The 15,727-nt window shown below is 39.0% G+C and overlaps 1 protein-coding gene across 6 annotated transcripts in view; it reads right to left on the bottom strand.

Moving 5' to 3' along the window:
• Positions 1-15,727, bottom strand: part of ATP8A2 (ATPase phospholipid transporting 8A2) — a 344,031-nt gene that overhangs the window by 285,329 nt on the left and 42,975 nt on the right. For all 6 annotated transcript variants that reach the window (XM_074568973.1, XM_074568941.1, XM_074568962.1 and 3 more), the window contains 3 exons: positions 2,941-3,040; positions 2,239-2,337; positions 1,404-1,449 (listed from right to left, as the gene is read on the bottom strand). In XM_074568973.1, coding sequence (XP_074425074.1) covers positions 1,404-1,449; positions 2,239-2,337; positions 2,941-3,040 — 245 coding nt within the window. The remainder of the gene's footprint in view (positions 1-1,403; positions 1,450-2,238; positions 2,338-2,940; positions 3,041-15,727) is intronic.

Here is a 15,727-nt window from a genome sequence, read left to right as displayed (position 1 = left end):
TATTTAGAATATTCAAATGTAAAAAATAAAACTTGAACTAAAACAATTTTTCAAGTGCTGAGTTCCATTTAGCTCCATAAGAATACCTTGTCTTCTTTAAGGCTGTCTCTCCACAATTACCATGATAAGCTTCCTTTGAAGTATTTGTTAACACATGTTCTCTAACCACAAGTGAATTAGAATTGCCTATGTGACCTTTGAAAGAATAGTCTTTCATATGACCTATAACAAGACCTTTTGTGCTACAGACAGTTAATTGCTGATTTCTCATGACTAATGAAACCTGACACTTGAAACTTTCTCATAACACTTGAAACATCTTCCCAGACTCTTGTAGAGAAATTACCTTGAAGAACTGGTAAAGCAATACTTCTTGATGTTCATTGCTATACAATCTCAATGATCAACTTAACTTCTGAAGCATGAAGGAAAAACAACTCACTGAAAACAGTCCTACAAACATTTTTGCCTGTTAACTGAAGCGTGGAGCCGTCAGGTTATTCCATTCCCCATGTTCCTTTATGCGTTTCTCTAGCTTTTTGACACTAAAGCTAGATGTGCTTGGGAGGACGGGCCTCTGCTCAAAAGTCAAGTCCCTGTGTTTTCTGTTTCATCTGCAGATGCTCTGCACAGGAGCAGCAACAGAGCCATCTGACATGGGAACACAGAGATCCCAGAACTGCAGCATGGACTGACCGTAGGGCCGTCAGCAATAAACTTCAGATTTTCTGTTTTCAGGTTTTCAGTTAAGGGAGATGAAGAAAACAAAAGTGATGTCTTGAGGTATTCAGTGCCAAGTAGTATCAATATATTAGGGACACATGTAGGCATCCAGAGGATATCAGTGTTAAAATCTCTTTCAGTGACACTTCAGAAAAGTGAATCTACAAAGTCCCCAGAGCTCTTCCTGTATTTTAAGGGCAGCAGCATTTACGAAAATGACTTAAAATTTCTTTCACACCAACTTTTAGTGTTTCAAGGGTTTGTTGAGGTTTTTTGTTTGGTTGGGTTTTTTTTTTTGTCAGAGGCATGTTCGTTTGTTTCAGGTTTTTTTGTTGTGGGTGGGGTTGGTTATTTTTAAAGAATAATCAGGGTAGAGTTTGGCAGGGGAGAAGACTGTGTCATTTTCCTGGAGGAGCTGAAAGCTGTATAACTTCGGACAACCTTGAAGTTACATGAACTTCGTGAAAATTCTAATAATGCTGCACATACACCACACTACCAGCATCAGTCTGAAACATTTGGAAAAGTAAAATCCTAACACACTAGTAGCCACCTAGTCCAAAAAGACATGCATTCCCCACAATCATGATTGTTTAAGCAACACAACTGTTCAAAAGTAAGTGTTCTGGTATTCACTGTTTGCACTTTAAGTATTTAACTTAAAGATTGTTTAGTCTTACCTATTGTTTTCTTTTTATTCACTGCACTGTCTGCCTTATGCCTTTTCTGCAAGGAAACAAAACATTTCATTACACTTCATTAGATTCCAAAACCATTACAGCTAGAAACATGACAAACTGCAAAATAATACATTGGGTCATTTTTCCCTTTATGGCTTTTTGTTTGTTTGTTTTGAAAGCCACAAAGATCATCTAAATCCAAATGGTTTAAGTCAGGGCTTAAACCTGGATCAACAGCAAAAAAAGCTAAGTCCCCAAAACTGGTTTTCAGAAGAAAACCAAGGGAACAGTGAGGAATAGTATATTTAGAAGACAGCTGCAATATACATTCTATGTGCTGTTTGTTTACATGATTTCTAAATTATTTTATTTATCAGAACTTTGCAAAGCAGAAAGACCTCTATTATAAACACTATCCAAGTAAGTGCAGATTTTCCCCAAACCAATTTGCTCTATGCTAAAGTTCCTTCCCCCCCCCCCCCCCCCCCCCTCCAATTTTCAAGACCAATTAAAAAGGTCATATATCTGTCAGGACTCTTCAGTGTCTTCCTAGCCAGACCTTTCTAATAAAAGCATGAATAAACAAGTTTGAAGAGGTAGAAACAAGTGTCCTAACCTCTACTGTTTCCTTGTTCACCATCTATAATGAAAGTGATTAATTTATCTCAGTGTACTACAGAAATTCTAGTCAAGTTCAGAGCTTTGAAAGTCAAAAGGGTATTTTGCTGCTGTTCACCAATGACTCAATAGACTTCTGAGATGCACAGCTTTGTGGCATTATGTGACTTTTTTGAAACACCGTCTTTAGTACTGCCTTCCATGTAATCATACTCACATAGTCTTCTATGATTTCTTTGATGCCAGCAACTGTTAAAATAAATAGCAATGGCACCAAGGTGGTATATCTTCCTGTTGGAGAGACATCTGGAATTTGCTGTGAACAGAGGGAGAAGAGATGCCGATTTTATATTTGTATTTAAAATTAGTTTCTAGCAGATTTAGAACTTTATGCAAAGCTCTCAGAGGAGAGAGCACAGAGCTTTCTGATTTGTGCCTGACTGACATCCAATTTCAGTGGGCAAACTAGCCTAAGCTTCTCAGCAGATCTGAAGAAACTACTACCATAAATGTAGAATATAAAGCTTTTGTACATGCCTTGTATTCTATTTCTCCTCTCTTCACAAGAAAAGCATTCAACTAATGTAATTAACTAGAAGCAGTGATAATCCGGACTATCTAAACAGTCAGCAGTTCTGTAAGAATCCACATGTACTTTTCTCAGTATGGTCAATAGCTCCTTGTTTTACGATACTACTTCTTGGTTGTCCTCATTAAGGATAAAAGTAGCTTGATTTTACCAACTACATTGGAAAGAGTCTTCAAGTTGCCTTTAGTTTCAATTATAAAGTACACACCTCATTAATATTACTATTGAAACGTGTCTAAGAATTTCTTTGCAGTTAAGCATACCAACTGAAATCATAATGCAGTAGAAGTTGTTCCGTTTTATAATCAAGGCAAGCCAACAAAACAATACCTGCAGTAAGGCAATGAAGAGGAAGAATGCATTTGCAGCTTTTCTTATCTGCTCATACAGGAATCGAGGTAGAAATGTCACCACGCTGTACTTGGCTGTGCTGCAGATTAGAAGATTTTTCTTTTAGTCTTTCATTGAAAAACCATATAGGAATTATGACATGTAGGCTTCTAAGAGCCAACGTTAGAAAGATCACACAGAAGAGATAAATATCGAACACAGAGGAAGTTAAGTTGCCTGCATTATTAGGAATAGCTATACAGAACAAGTGAGGTCTCATGCAGACCCAGAAGGCTGACAGTCCCACTTAAATCATTGGTCACAACAATCCGTGTTATGTTACTTCCTTGTCTTCCTCACATCAAACCATGATGGCTACAACTTCAGGAAAAGCGTCACCATGACAAGGTTTAACCATTCAATTTAAATGAGTTCTATAAGCCACCCCCATATGTCAAGTTAGCAAAAACAACCTAAAAGTGATTAACAACCAAAGAGATTAAGACTCTTACATGCAAGTCCCTGCTGTCTTAACTTACTAGTTACAACCCAGTCATCAACACACCTTCTTGAGATAGGTTCTGCAGCATGATGAGTTTCCTTGCACTGCCTGAGCTATATGAGAGACCGAGTCCATCTGGTAGCATACAGAGGTCCATTATACAAGGGAAAAAAAAGTTAGCGGAAGGAGAGCAACTCTGCCTTACTTTCCCACCCTGAATTAGCACAGGACCTTCCCCCACTGTTAATTACAGGGCATCAGCATGAGTTGGATCTTTAAGAGCCAAGTGCTTGCAGCTGTAGTTCAGGTGTCCCCCCAGACACTGAACATAAGCACTGCAAAAGCCAGGGAACCTGTAACAAGAGTATTTGTTTGTGTTTTGAGGTATCATTTTGTTTGGGTTTTTGTGGTTTGTTGTTTTCAGGAGGGTTTTTTGTTTAGTTGGTGCGTTTGGTTTTGTTTGGTTTTTTTAAGGCAGCTTCGGTTTCCAAGGAACTGAAAACCCCAAGATACTCCTTTCAAGAAACAGGAAAAATTGTTTCCTGAAGCACTAAAAACACAACACTCAAGCACAGACAAGATACTGTTTTATTGAAGTTTCCTGGAAGTGTCAAGAGCACCTTTCCATTAAGGCTAGTCCTTTATGTGAAATGCTTCTTTTCTTCTCTCCCACCAATAAGCATTCCAGATCAATTGAAATCCATGTCATTGCTATTCACAAATCACAAAGGACTAATAGAAATCAAATGCTTTATCTACATAGTCTGCCTTTCACAATTGACTGCTATGCATAAAACTCTTACTACAACCTTGATCCACATGCAGTTAAGTTCAGTGGGGTTCTCTTGTCTTTGTATGCACAGGATTAGAGAACTGCATTCTCCAAGACCATGTTTTTGCTTTAATAACTTTTCTTCCCCATTTAGTGATATACTGCTGCATTTTCCAGAATCAAACAGTAACAAGGGACAGCATGGCACAGTGATTCTACTCTAGGGTGCAGAATAGAGCTTCGTATAACAGTGCTGCAAGTTGAACAAAATGATCAATTTAACAACTAAGATCCCGTCTTATTAGCCTCTGGTAGTTATATTTCAATTTCACCTGGTTTCCCATACAAGCAGTTGCTAACCCCTACTAGGTTTGATGCAAATCAGTTATTACTTTAACTAAAGAGGCAGCATGACAGCATTTCTAGCACTACAGCCTATAGACTTCCTATTGCTACTGCTGCTCAACAGAATTGTGTATTAAAGTAATCAATGTGATACTTTACAGAAGTTGCAGGGGGTCATACTTCAACATGAAGTACACCAATTAAGCCAACTGAGTGAAAACATGCATCTGGGTTTACAGCATGTAACGTAGTACATTACTTATTGTATATGTGAAGAGAAATTATTTCTTAAGTGCTATCTGTTTCTTACAAGGGTAAGTATTTTTTGTTTTAAGCCACATTTGCTTGGTCCCACATGTAATAACCTTCCTATAATAAAGAACATAATTAAACATACATGTCTCAGAAGTACCTTGTGATTTTAAAAATATGGGTTAATCAAGTTATAGTTTAGACCTACACTACAAGTGAATTCCCCACGCAATACTAATTAGATATCAAGAGCTGGCAAATTTTTATATCAAAATACTATTCCCTTGGATACCACACTGCTATGACTATATTAGAGCAAGAATTTGTCTTATGGCAATCAAGCTGAAACATTTATTAAACAACATTCTACCATTTACCAACTTTACAGCTAACTGGTGCAAACAATATTCTTATTCTAATGATTGTGTTAATGCCAACATAACAAGGCTCTTTTAAGTGTTTTTCATACATATTAAGCCACTCCATCCATTGCTTAAGTAACATGACAGATGCCTACAGAAAATAGCTACCATTCTAATTAGAAAGGGGCACATTCAGCTGTTACCACACAGGCCCAGAAGAGTAATCATGTGTATATATAAAAAGAAGGTGCATGTTATTATTCAAAAAGAAAGCATTTTGTGAAAAGCTAACTAATACTGTAAACTGGGCAGGAGTATTTGATTAATTTGGCTCTGAAGAACAGCTCTCTAAAGGACAAATACAGTATTTATAAACCAAAAAAACCCACAAACTTTGTGCTCCCTCCCAACAGATAGATGCATTGTAGATGACTTCAGGATAAAAGCTCAGAAAGAAGTTAAAATCTACAGGTGAACAAGTAGAAATCAGTCAGCTCATTCATAGCACAATCTTAGTCACTGAAGATAAATACCTGCAAAGGTTAGCCCTCTGACCAGCCCCAGTCAGAGCCATCTCATCTTCAAAGAAGTGCCTGGTACCCCACTCCAAGAACACCAGGTCTGCAGCTCACAGAACAGGCTGTGGCAGGGGGAGGAGGGCAGCACATGCAGGAAACCAAACAACTGTTTTTTCCTAAAGCAACAGCTGTTAACTGTGTAAACCTTGCTTAACTACACAAGTTTGATGTTTAAACAGGTGTGCAAACATTAGAAGAGATGTTTCCTCTACATCTGCAACTTAATTCATTTAAGTCATGTTTCAAGTTACACACCACTGTGCAAGGCAGGAGGAACACCACCAAACCCTGTTAAATGAGTTTGGATACACATCACTACCACTGAGAGTCTGGCCCCAGCTTCTACGGCAATGCAGAGATTTCTCTGAAAGCAGTCTCTGTATAATTTGAAAAAAATTGGTGTCATTCACATAACTTAGTACCCTGCTACTAGAAGTACCAAGGTTTAGTTAATTATTTTGCTAACACTCCAATGAAAAGTACCAAACACTGCACTGAGAAACTCAGTCATAGTTTTCCAGTAGTTCCTCCATTTATTAACCTGAAATTTTTGCATGACAACTCCCATAAGGTGCCATTTTCCCCTGTTTCCCCAGAACTTTTTCATAAAGTCAAGTTTTACTCTACTCGAAGAAGCAAAGGCTGCCAATAATAGAGACAGAGAGTTACTTCCCTGAGAAGTGTATGCGTGCTAGCAATGTGCAGCTGAATACAGCTCTACATTTTCACAGTCAGACATCTAAAGCACATCCAACACCTTCCATGAGAACTTAGACAACTCTGAGATGAGCATCACCTTCAGGCTAATCATGATAAAGAAAACAGGACCTCCTTGAGACACATGCGGTCTCATTTACAGGGGTGACAAGTACAATAAACTGTCCTTTCCTAGGCAGCTTTTACCCACAAGTGTCCATTCCACAGTTCACATACTTGAAACACTCTCAAATCTGAAAGGTGAAGAATGAGTACTGCTTGATGTTAGTGCTTTTAACACACATCAATTTGCAGGAACAATTAGTAAGAAAGCCAGGCACAGACATCTGAACTGCAGCAGAGGGGCTAGGTAATTAAAGTGAACATTAAGACTTGGAACTATTCTTTCACCAAGCAGGCTTTGTTTCCATTAATATGTACAAAAGATCAGATGCCCTGTAACAGAAAAAAAAATATCCAAGATTATCTGCTTGAATTAAGCGCTCAAATATTGTCTTCAGTGTATCTGTGTGTGTGCATACTAAGGTCCTGCAGGCACATGATCCTTCTTTTAATGGCAAGATTGACATTAGTTTCAGAGGTTCTGGTATAGCTCTCAAGCACAGAAGCAGAACGAGCACAAGCTACCTCCAGACAGTCACCACTGTTGCAGGGGGCACAGAAGCAAGCTTTACACGTTTCAAGTGATATTTAAACTACATGAATGCAAAAAAAACAACAGGCAATTATTATACCAGGTACAGAGAAAGGTCATTAATAGGAACATCTCACCAACAAACAATGCTGCCATGCAGAATACTAGCTAGATTGCTACAGTTCCAGGCATCATGAACAACCTTTTTAGCAGTTGCACGCTTATGACACTGGAAGATCATCTACCTCCTTGAAAGACATGGAAGATGGTGTATTTTGATCATGAAACTCGCTACAGACACACAAAAATCAACCAATTACAAATTCTTGAAGGAACACATCATGAAGATTTATAAGGATCAATTACTTATATGCCTATGCAGCTATTACTGGATGACTGGAAACTAGGCCCTAAACAACCAATGTTGGTTTATTCCAGCAGGCAGCAGTTTCCACCTGAAGCAGAGTAGCCCCCAGTCTAATCAAAAGCTTTACTGTCAGATGAATCCTTGAAACTACAGCTCCTGCAGAGGACTTTAGCCAGCAAGGGTTTCACTGCTCTATGTATGGCCTGTACACTTCTGAGGGCATGTGACACTTAAATACTCCACATTTTGAGACAGACTGAGCTTTGGTCAGAAGAGGAGTACAAGAGGAGCTAGACTTGCTCATGCACTGTAAAAAGTACATGACTTGAATCCTACAAGATACTATTTTTTAAAAGCTGAAACACCTGACCAGAGCAAGACCAAGAACCAAGAGCCATCACATTAGAACGTCTGTCACCCAGCTCTAGAGCAATCACTGCCCATAATCCAAGTGCCTGTTCTGTTTCCATTTTTTCCTGCACTCCCCTACAGCTTCTCTATAGTTACAATGACATCTTGCACATACAAGTTCATATATCATCAGAAGACAAAACAGGTAATAACTTTGTTTAAAGGACATTATTCTGCCTAGCCACTGAAACACCAAATACCAAAAGATTTTTCCAACAAAGCTGTTGTAATACTGTAAGAGGGATAAATCTGTTGTCCTAAATTATCCACATGGACAGTGAAACTGATTGGGAGTAGTCAGATGTACTAATCTACCTGAGCTTTGGCAGCATACAGAAAATGCTTACATTGCCTTAAAATTGCAGTGCCCAGAAACTAATGAAACTCTTACGAGTGGGGCAGTTTTCATCTCAAGGACCTCACCACTTCCCCTCATCTCCCTTAGTGCAAGGATTCCTTCCTTCACAGGACAGGCTCCCACCAGAAGCAACTAAAGGAAGACTTGTTTGCAAGGTTTGGGTTTTTTTTGGTTTGTTTTTGGTTTTTTGGGGGGTTTTTTTTGGGTTTTTTTGTTGTTTGTTTTTTAGGGGGGTTTTTTGGTTGTTGTGGGTTTTTTGGGGGTTTTTTTGTTTGTTTTTTTTTTGTTTGTTTTTACACAAAGGAGGGGAAGAACTGGAAGAACTCATCACATCTTAGCATCTGAGTTGTCTTTTCTCAAATCACATGATTTGGGGAGAAAAAGATTGTTTCATACAGGTTTAAGAGTCAGGACATATCACGCCAGCCCACAGACTCCCCTTCAGGTCAAGTTCCACAAGGACTTTGGTTTTGTGGGCCATAATGGTTTGGGTCTGCTGTAATAAGACACTGAAACTTTTCTGAAGAAAAAAAAAAAAGAGATAAGCAGACAAGCTGTCAGGCAGACAACTAGCCAATGAGATTTAAGAGTGTTTTACACAAGGGAAAATCTAAATTAGCAGACACATCTCAAAGATATTCTTACATCACTACTTTATAGTAATGCACATCATTAGTGTTGCCTCCCACACCAAAGCCTAATAAAGAGGCAGGGTGGTAAGTGCAATATTCATTGATTATCATTGCTTCCGCTGGCAAGTAGTGTTATCTACCCTAATGCACAAGTTCCATTTCAGGAGCAAGATATTCAGGTTGACAAACCCAGCTTAGATAAGCTATCTGCACTTCCTCAGAAGCTGCACCTGCAGCAAGCTTATCTTAAAGTGCTTCTAGACCATTTTTAAGACAAAAATACATGAAAATGCATTATGAACTGTTGTCCGCTGAAGCACGACAATCTTATCACTCTGCAGTTCACTAAGATCAGCTCCTAACTGTGTGATTTTTCAGAATTCCTAACCTACAGTATCTTGTGCCAAATTACCCCAGTATCAGCAAGACTTTTGCCATACATACGCAATGAAAGACTACAAAAACTAGTGTAATTGATGTTGCCAAAGCCAGTATTACTTCCACTAGAAAGGCCACCTACAGTAGTGCTCATGGGAGTCTTAATACAGAGCAGGCATTAGCACAACTGCTTACACTCAGTTTAACCTAAAAACAAGACCTCATGGTCACATTTAATAGAAGTGATAGCATTTTTGCTTCCAAATCCTGTACCCTGGAGCCTTTTCCTAATGCATGCAAACAGAAAATGCCTTTCCATTTGTTCTCTATTCATGTAATCCCTACAGAAAGGGGAACAGACTTCTGGCTATTTTTCAGTAACAAATACATTAGACAAAGACTGTTTAGAAACAGCACTAAAAGCTCTGTAGGCATGATATTGTTTCAGCACGCTCCAATATTGTCAGGTCATCCCTATAGAAATATGCCTTTGCTTTTCAGTAGCCCCGCTGGCAAGTACAACTCGATAAAATAGAGCTGACTGGAACAGTTAACCCAGAAATACTACTGTCAAATAAAGGAAGTTTAGTACCACATTTAGTTACTGTGCAAACCCAAAATAAGCTTCACAGTAAACACGCAGTATTGATATGAAGATGGCTGAAAAAAAATATCAAAACAAGGCATGTAAGTTAGCACTCCATCTTTTAGACAGCTAGCTAACTTCAATTTTAAAGCCATTATTTAATCCAAGTTTCACCACAATTTAAGCAGCTATTGTTCTAGTAACAAGCAGGGGGGTGTTCGGAGAAATGAACACTTACATTTCTCTCAAAACTGAGCAAGTGTCTTCACAGTCCACAGAAACTATACGGAAAGCTGTTACAGTTTTTAAGCTCTACTGAGGTCAGCGTAAGAGAATTTCTTACGCTTCTACCCTTTTCTACAGGCCACCAGCAGTCAGGCAGCGTTGAAGCACTGAGCAGAAGACTATACACACAGCTATAAACAGCAAGATACTGCAGAAAACGTGATTTATTCTACATGCCACCTCCAAGTCCTGAAAGACACCTGCTTAGACTCCACCCTCACTCAAACTACACAAAGAATCACCAAAAACATTTAGTCTCTTCTGTTCACATATTTCTCTGTATGGAGATCACCAACAGTGGCAGAATAAGTAGAAATGCAGAGTCACAGGGGAATACACACTGCTGAATATGGGCCAATATTTATTTAACAAATATGTGGGAAAGCAGCTTTGTTTGCATGAAGTCAGACTGCATTTAAGCTTTGGCTGCAGTGTCTGAAAGTCATTTAAACAGAGATTTTGTCTAAAAAGACGGAAAAGACCCAGTTTAATTTCCCTGCTGTGTTGCTACTGATGATGTATGAAATCCATCATGATGCCAAAAAAAAAACACACAACAATTTCAGGATGCCCGAGAGCTCAGCATGCAGCAGGTGGAAGGGCATTAGAACTCTCTCACACGTTCTTTTTTCATTCAGACATTTCATCTAGGCAAAATTACAGAGTTCAACTGCACAGGGGCTCTGGCCCTAGGAATAGCCTACTAAGACAAAAGGTGCAGCAACTTCAAATACATTGGCATAATCTGGAAATGCAACATCAACACCAGGCATACAATATGAGTTACTTTTTGTGAGTTTTAATGGCTAAAACAATACTTCTATAGCTTCAATCAAGCCTCTTCCATTGTGATAGATTATGGTATCAGCAACAGCTGCACTGCAGGAAAATTAAGTATTTGCTGATTTACAAGAAACACATCACATTGAGTATTTCTTTTCAGTTAAGAACAGGATCTACCTAGAACTGAAAAGAGTTAGCAGGGGATTAGTTTAATACATGGTTACACTTGCACCATTCAGAATATAATAATACATCCCTTCTTTGAAGAATTCCAAAATGCTTTTCTGCAGTCAGGCAAGCGATCTGTTCACATGACAACAGAAGAGATTTCCAAATGCAATACTAACACTAGTATAAACAGCTACCATGTCTGAACTCTACAAAGAGCAGAGCTGAACACAAGTAAGGGCAGTTTTACCTAAAGAAACAAAGGTACATTTTAGTGCAAGATGAATGCTAATGCACAGCAGAAGTGCAGATAAATGCACTTGCACATAGACTACTATTCACATTTTCAATGTTAGATCATAGTGAAAACTACTTGTGATATTTATGCGTTGTGCTTTAACCCCAGCTGGCAACTAGGACCACAGCTGCTCACTCACTTCTCCCCTTCCCCAGTGGGATGAAGAGGAGAACTGGGAAAATAAGGAAAATTCATGGGTTGAGGTAAAGACAGTTTAATAGGTAAAGCGTGTAAGCAAAGTAAAACAAGGAATTCATTCACTGCTTCCCATCAGCAGGCAGGTGTTCAGCCATCCCCAGGAAAGCAGGGCTCCATCACATGTAACAGTTACTTTGGAAGAAAAACACCATAACTCCGAATATCCTCCCCTTGCTCCTTCTTCCCTCAGCTTTATGTACTGAGCATATCACATAGTATGTAATATCCCTTTGGTCAGTTGGGGTCAGCTGTCCCAGCTATGTCTCCTCCCAACTTTTTGTGCCCTCCCAGCCTACTCACCAGCAGCATGATGTGAGGAGCAGAAAAGGCCCTGGCCGCTTATCAACAACCAAACACACAGGTGTGTGCTATCACCACCATTCTCATCCCAAATCCAAAACACAGCACTATACCAGCTGCCAGCAAGAAGATAAACTCCACCCCAGCTGAAACCATGACATCATCTTACAAGGGTCAATACTAACTGGCTATTGATACCACCAACTCATATTTCAGCAGCAGGGACCCACTAAGCATCAGTGAGACCCTCCTCACCAACTGCACCAACTGCTCTAAATTACAAGTAGCTTCTACAGCACCTTTTTACAAGCCAAGAAAGCAATGCTTTTTGCTTTCATTTGCAACATACAGCTGAAATTAAAGAAGAATCCAGATTGCACCTACAACCTTGGCACCAGCAAGCATTCTGCAGACCTTCATGGGACAGTCAAGGACTACAGGTAAACAAGAGACTTTTTAACAGTGGACTTGTGGTGAGACTAGAAGCCTTGTTACAGTCTTCAGTGCTAAATTCCTAGTGGTGGTGCTTCTGCCTTATTAAATAAGAAATTCCTTCTCAGTTTGCTTGAGTTTTAAGACCTTGTACAGATTAGAAGTGGGAACTGAAAGCTTCTTACTCATTATCTTTTCTAACACAATGTAGCTTTTACCCGTACAAAAGACAAGACTTTTAACACTGAATTTTGTTGATATTGGAATGCATCTTTTGGGACCTCCCTAATCGATCAAGCTACCAAGTCCTGTTAAGAAAGTTTTAATGGATCTTGAATGCATAATTCTTGTTGAAAAGCATATGAGTAGAATTTTGCCCTTCTTGACTGCTCCTCTGCCCCAACCACATCCTCAAGCCACATACAGAGGTTGAATTTGGGAGTCCTAATTCAGATGTAAATCAGACTTGCATCAGGATGCATTACCAGGCCTTGAACGTAAGAATATTACATAGAGCAACAGCAACATATAAGGAAAGTTTGGAGACAATTGTAAGTGTCCTTTTAAAGTTCTTTCAGCACTTTCATGCTTTCCGGATCAAGAAACCAGAAGTTCCAACTACTTTTACATCAACATTAACATATACACAACAAGTGAAGGCCTCAATCACTTAACTGATCACATTTACTGCATGCACTGTAAGAATTTTTCAGTGCAGTAGTGTTATACATCCAGTACAAGTCACTGAGTCAATTCCTGTATTAAAAAAATAACATCAAGGAATTGTATTTACATGAAAGCAAGATCTGTAGAATATTCTCACTTTAAGCAAGATAAATCAGTCTTCACCTGCCACTAAGTAGATATTAGGAAAATTGTTTGTGCCATTAGTTTGGTTCTCAGAAGTATTGACACAACATTCAAACTGCTATCATCACATCCCATCTGTATCCCCGTGTTTTTACAAGGCAATAAGCAAGTTTCTTTTCAAACCATAAGACAAAGACTTTGCATCACCTCCCGCACCATTCAGGTAATCACATTATTACTCAAACTTAGTAAAAAAGCAATGGTTTAAGCAATCAGGGAGACCTACATAGCAAAAAACACATTTCAAGTCAGAACCACCAGACAAGCGTCACTTCTGCTAAACATTTATTTTCACACTGTGCTGATCATCTGCATAGTGAGGGTACAAACTACCATGATGGCTTGATTCAGTGTGAGCAAACAGCAGAAGAGTTAAAGGTTCGAAACATTAATGATCCACTACCATTTTGTGTTTCACACCTGAATTAGAAGGAAAAAAAAAACAAAACAGTATTTTCAAGAAGGGCAAGGAAAGCCTTTTCCCACAGCTTATTGGAAGGAAAGGTGAAAAAATGCTGTCTGGGGTTTCGGTAGAAGGCTGGCTACTATCTCACACTGTCTGTAGACAGAGATATCTTAGGTTTATGAAGGCTGTTAGTGGACTTCAATCCCTAAGTGTAGAATGCCTGAGAGTAGAAGATTAAAATTATTGCCTTTAGGTGGCATAGAGCTGTGTACACAACAGCTGGAAGTTTTCAGAACATAGATTTCTTACCAGAGTTTAATATTAAATACAGAAACACTCCTATTAATAAACAGATAAATATTTAAGTTATATATACACTGAACAAGTCAAAACCAGGTACTAGTTAGCTTTCATAAAAGCAAACATACTTAATACCACAGCTACAGCTGTGCCGGACAAAGTTATATTTGTTCCATTTTTTATATATTTCAAAGCTTCTAAAATTCTTCAGCTGAAAGTGGAGCATCATTTACCTTTCATTAGAAGGTCTGAAGAGATACATATACAGAGTTTTTAAAACTGAACACCATAAGGATGAAATCTCTTCTACCTGCATTAGAAGCTGTTATGTTCCTACAGAAGGAATCACTGCTGCAGCAGTGTAATAGAGAATGGTGACAGCCGCACACGTAAAGGACCCAGCTAAACCCAGCCCACTTCACACAGTTTTACAGCACTAGGTTTTGAAACAGTTTGTGACAAAGTTTGAAGAGCACAAAAAAATTTAGCCATTGCTCTATAAATTCTCATAATCTCATTTGTACCAGAAAACTTGGGGAAGTGAAAAAAAAAAAGACCAATCACAAGCAGAAAACTGTTCGTCCTTCCACATCCTCACACTTCAAGACTTTTGGAAGTGTAAGTGCCTCACCCCATCCTGCCATCCACTTAGCTTTTGGAACAGCAGTATATGCTATATAGAAGCGTATTAGGAAGCTATTAGTTTTGCTTAGCTTGTCCAAAATTAAAAAAACAGCAGCATTGGTACTTTTTCCTTTTGCTCCCACACACAAACATGGGAAATAACTTTTAATAGTAATTAAAAGAATTAAAGACCTCAAGATGCTTAGAACATCTTAAACGAAAAGCCATACTACTGACCTACCTTCCCCCACCCTCTGCACCTCCATTTCTTGCTGTACTTTGCTTAGTTTTGAGCAAGCTATTCCACACTATCCATTATTGTAAAGCTTCCTATGAACATCCACAAATTCCCACTGTTTTTCAGAGGATCCTTGATGACTACCAAAGGAGTGATGGTCAGAAGTCACATGATTTACAAACTGTTTTATTATCTCCTTCAGTTTAATTTTCCATAAGCACTCGTGTACAGGGTCTTATCTGCCTACACAGCGCCTTGTGTTGTGGTACACTGATGCTTCCTATGGAGACAAAAAGCCTTCAGATCCAACAGCAGAAGCTGGACACAGTAAGGAAGTCCAAGGACAATACAGAATTGCAGTTCCTCAAGAGCAACTCTAATATACACAAGCAAGCGAGTAAATAAACCACCACTTATACTCCATACAAAGCACCATTACTCAGATGTTACAAGCCCAAGCCACCTTTGCCTTCATTCCCACCGGGCTGAGGGAAGAAAGCTAACCCAGAGGATGGAGAGCACTCGGCCAAAGCCTGTCACCCTTTTAAAAGGCAAAGGGATCAAAGCTTTCCTACTGAGCAGGAACGAGTTATTATGAAAAGTGAATTTATTTTCCAAATAACACCAAGGAGCTAATATTCCTAAACAGGTAATGCAAACACCTCTACTTTCCCACCACCCTACCTGCATTTTGTCCTGTCCCTCACACACCAGTATTCCTTGTTACTGAAGTTGCCTTTGTCAGGAGGCAAAGTTGCAAGAGAACTATTGAAAAGCTTACAGTTATCAGGAAGTGGCTTCCTGACAACAGCTTGCTCAGGTGTTGTTAACAGGGCTATCAGGAACAAATTCTTGGTCACTGAGTCACACACATTTATTTTTTTTTTTATAAAATTAAGCAAGATCAGAACAGAAACCATTCAGGAAAACCTAAACTACAGACTCTGCCAACCCTCCATTCCCTGCTTTTCTTTCTGTAAAGCAGGAAAAG

This window comes from Larus michahellis, chromosome 1, assembly GCF_964199755.1.
Source record: "Larus michahellis chromosome 1, bLarMic1.1, whole genome shotgun sequence".
NCBI lineage: Eukaryota > Metazoa > Chordata > Aves > Charadriiformes > Laridae > Larus > Larus michahellis.
This window is presented reverse-complemented; position numbering and strand designations above follow the sequence as displayed.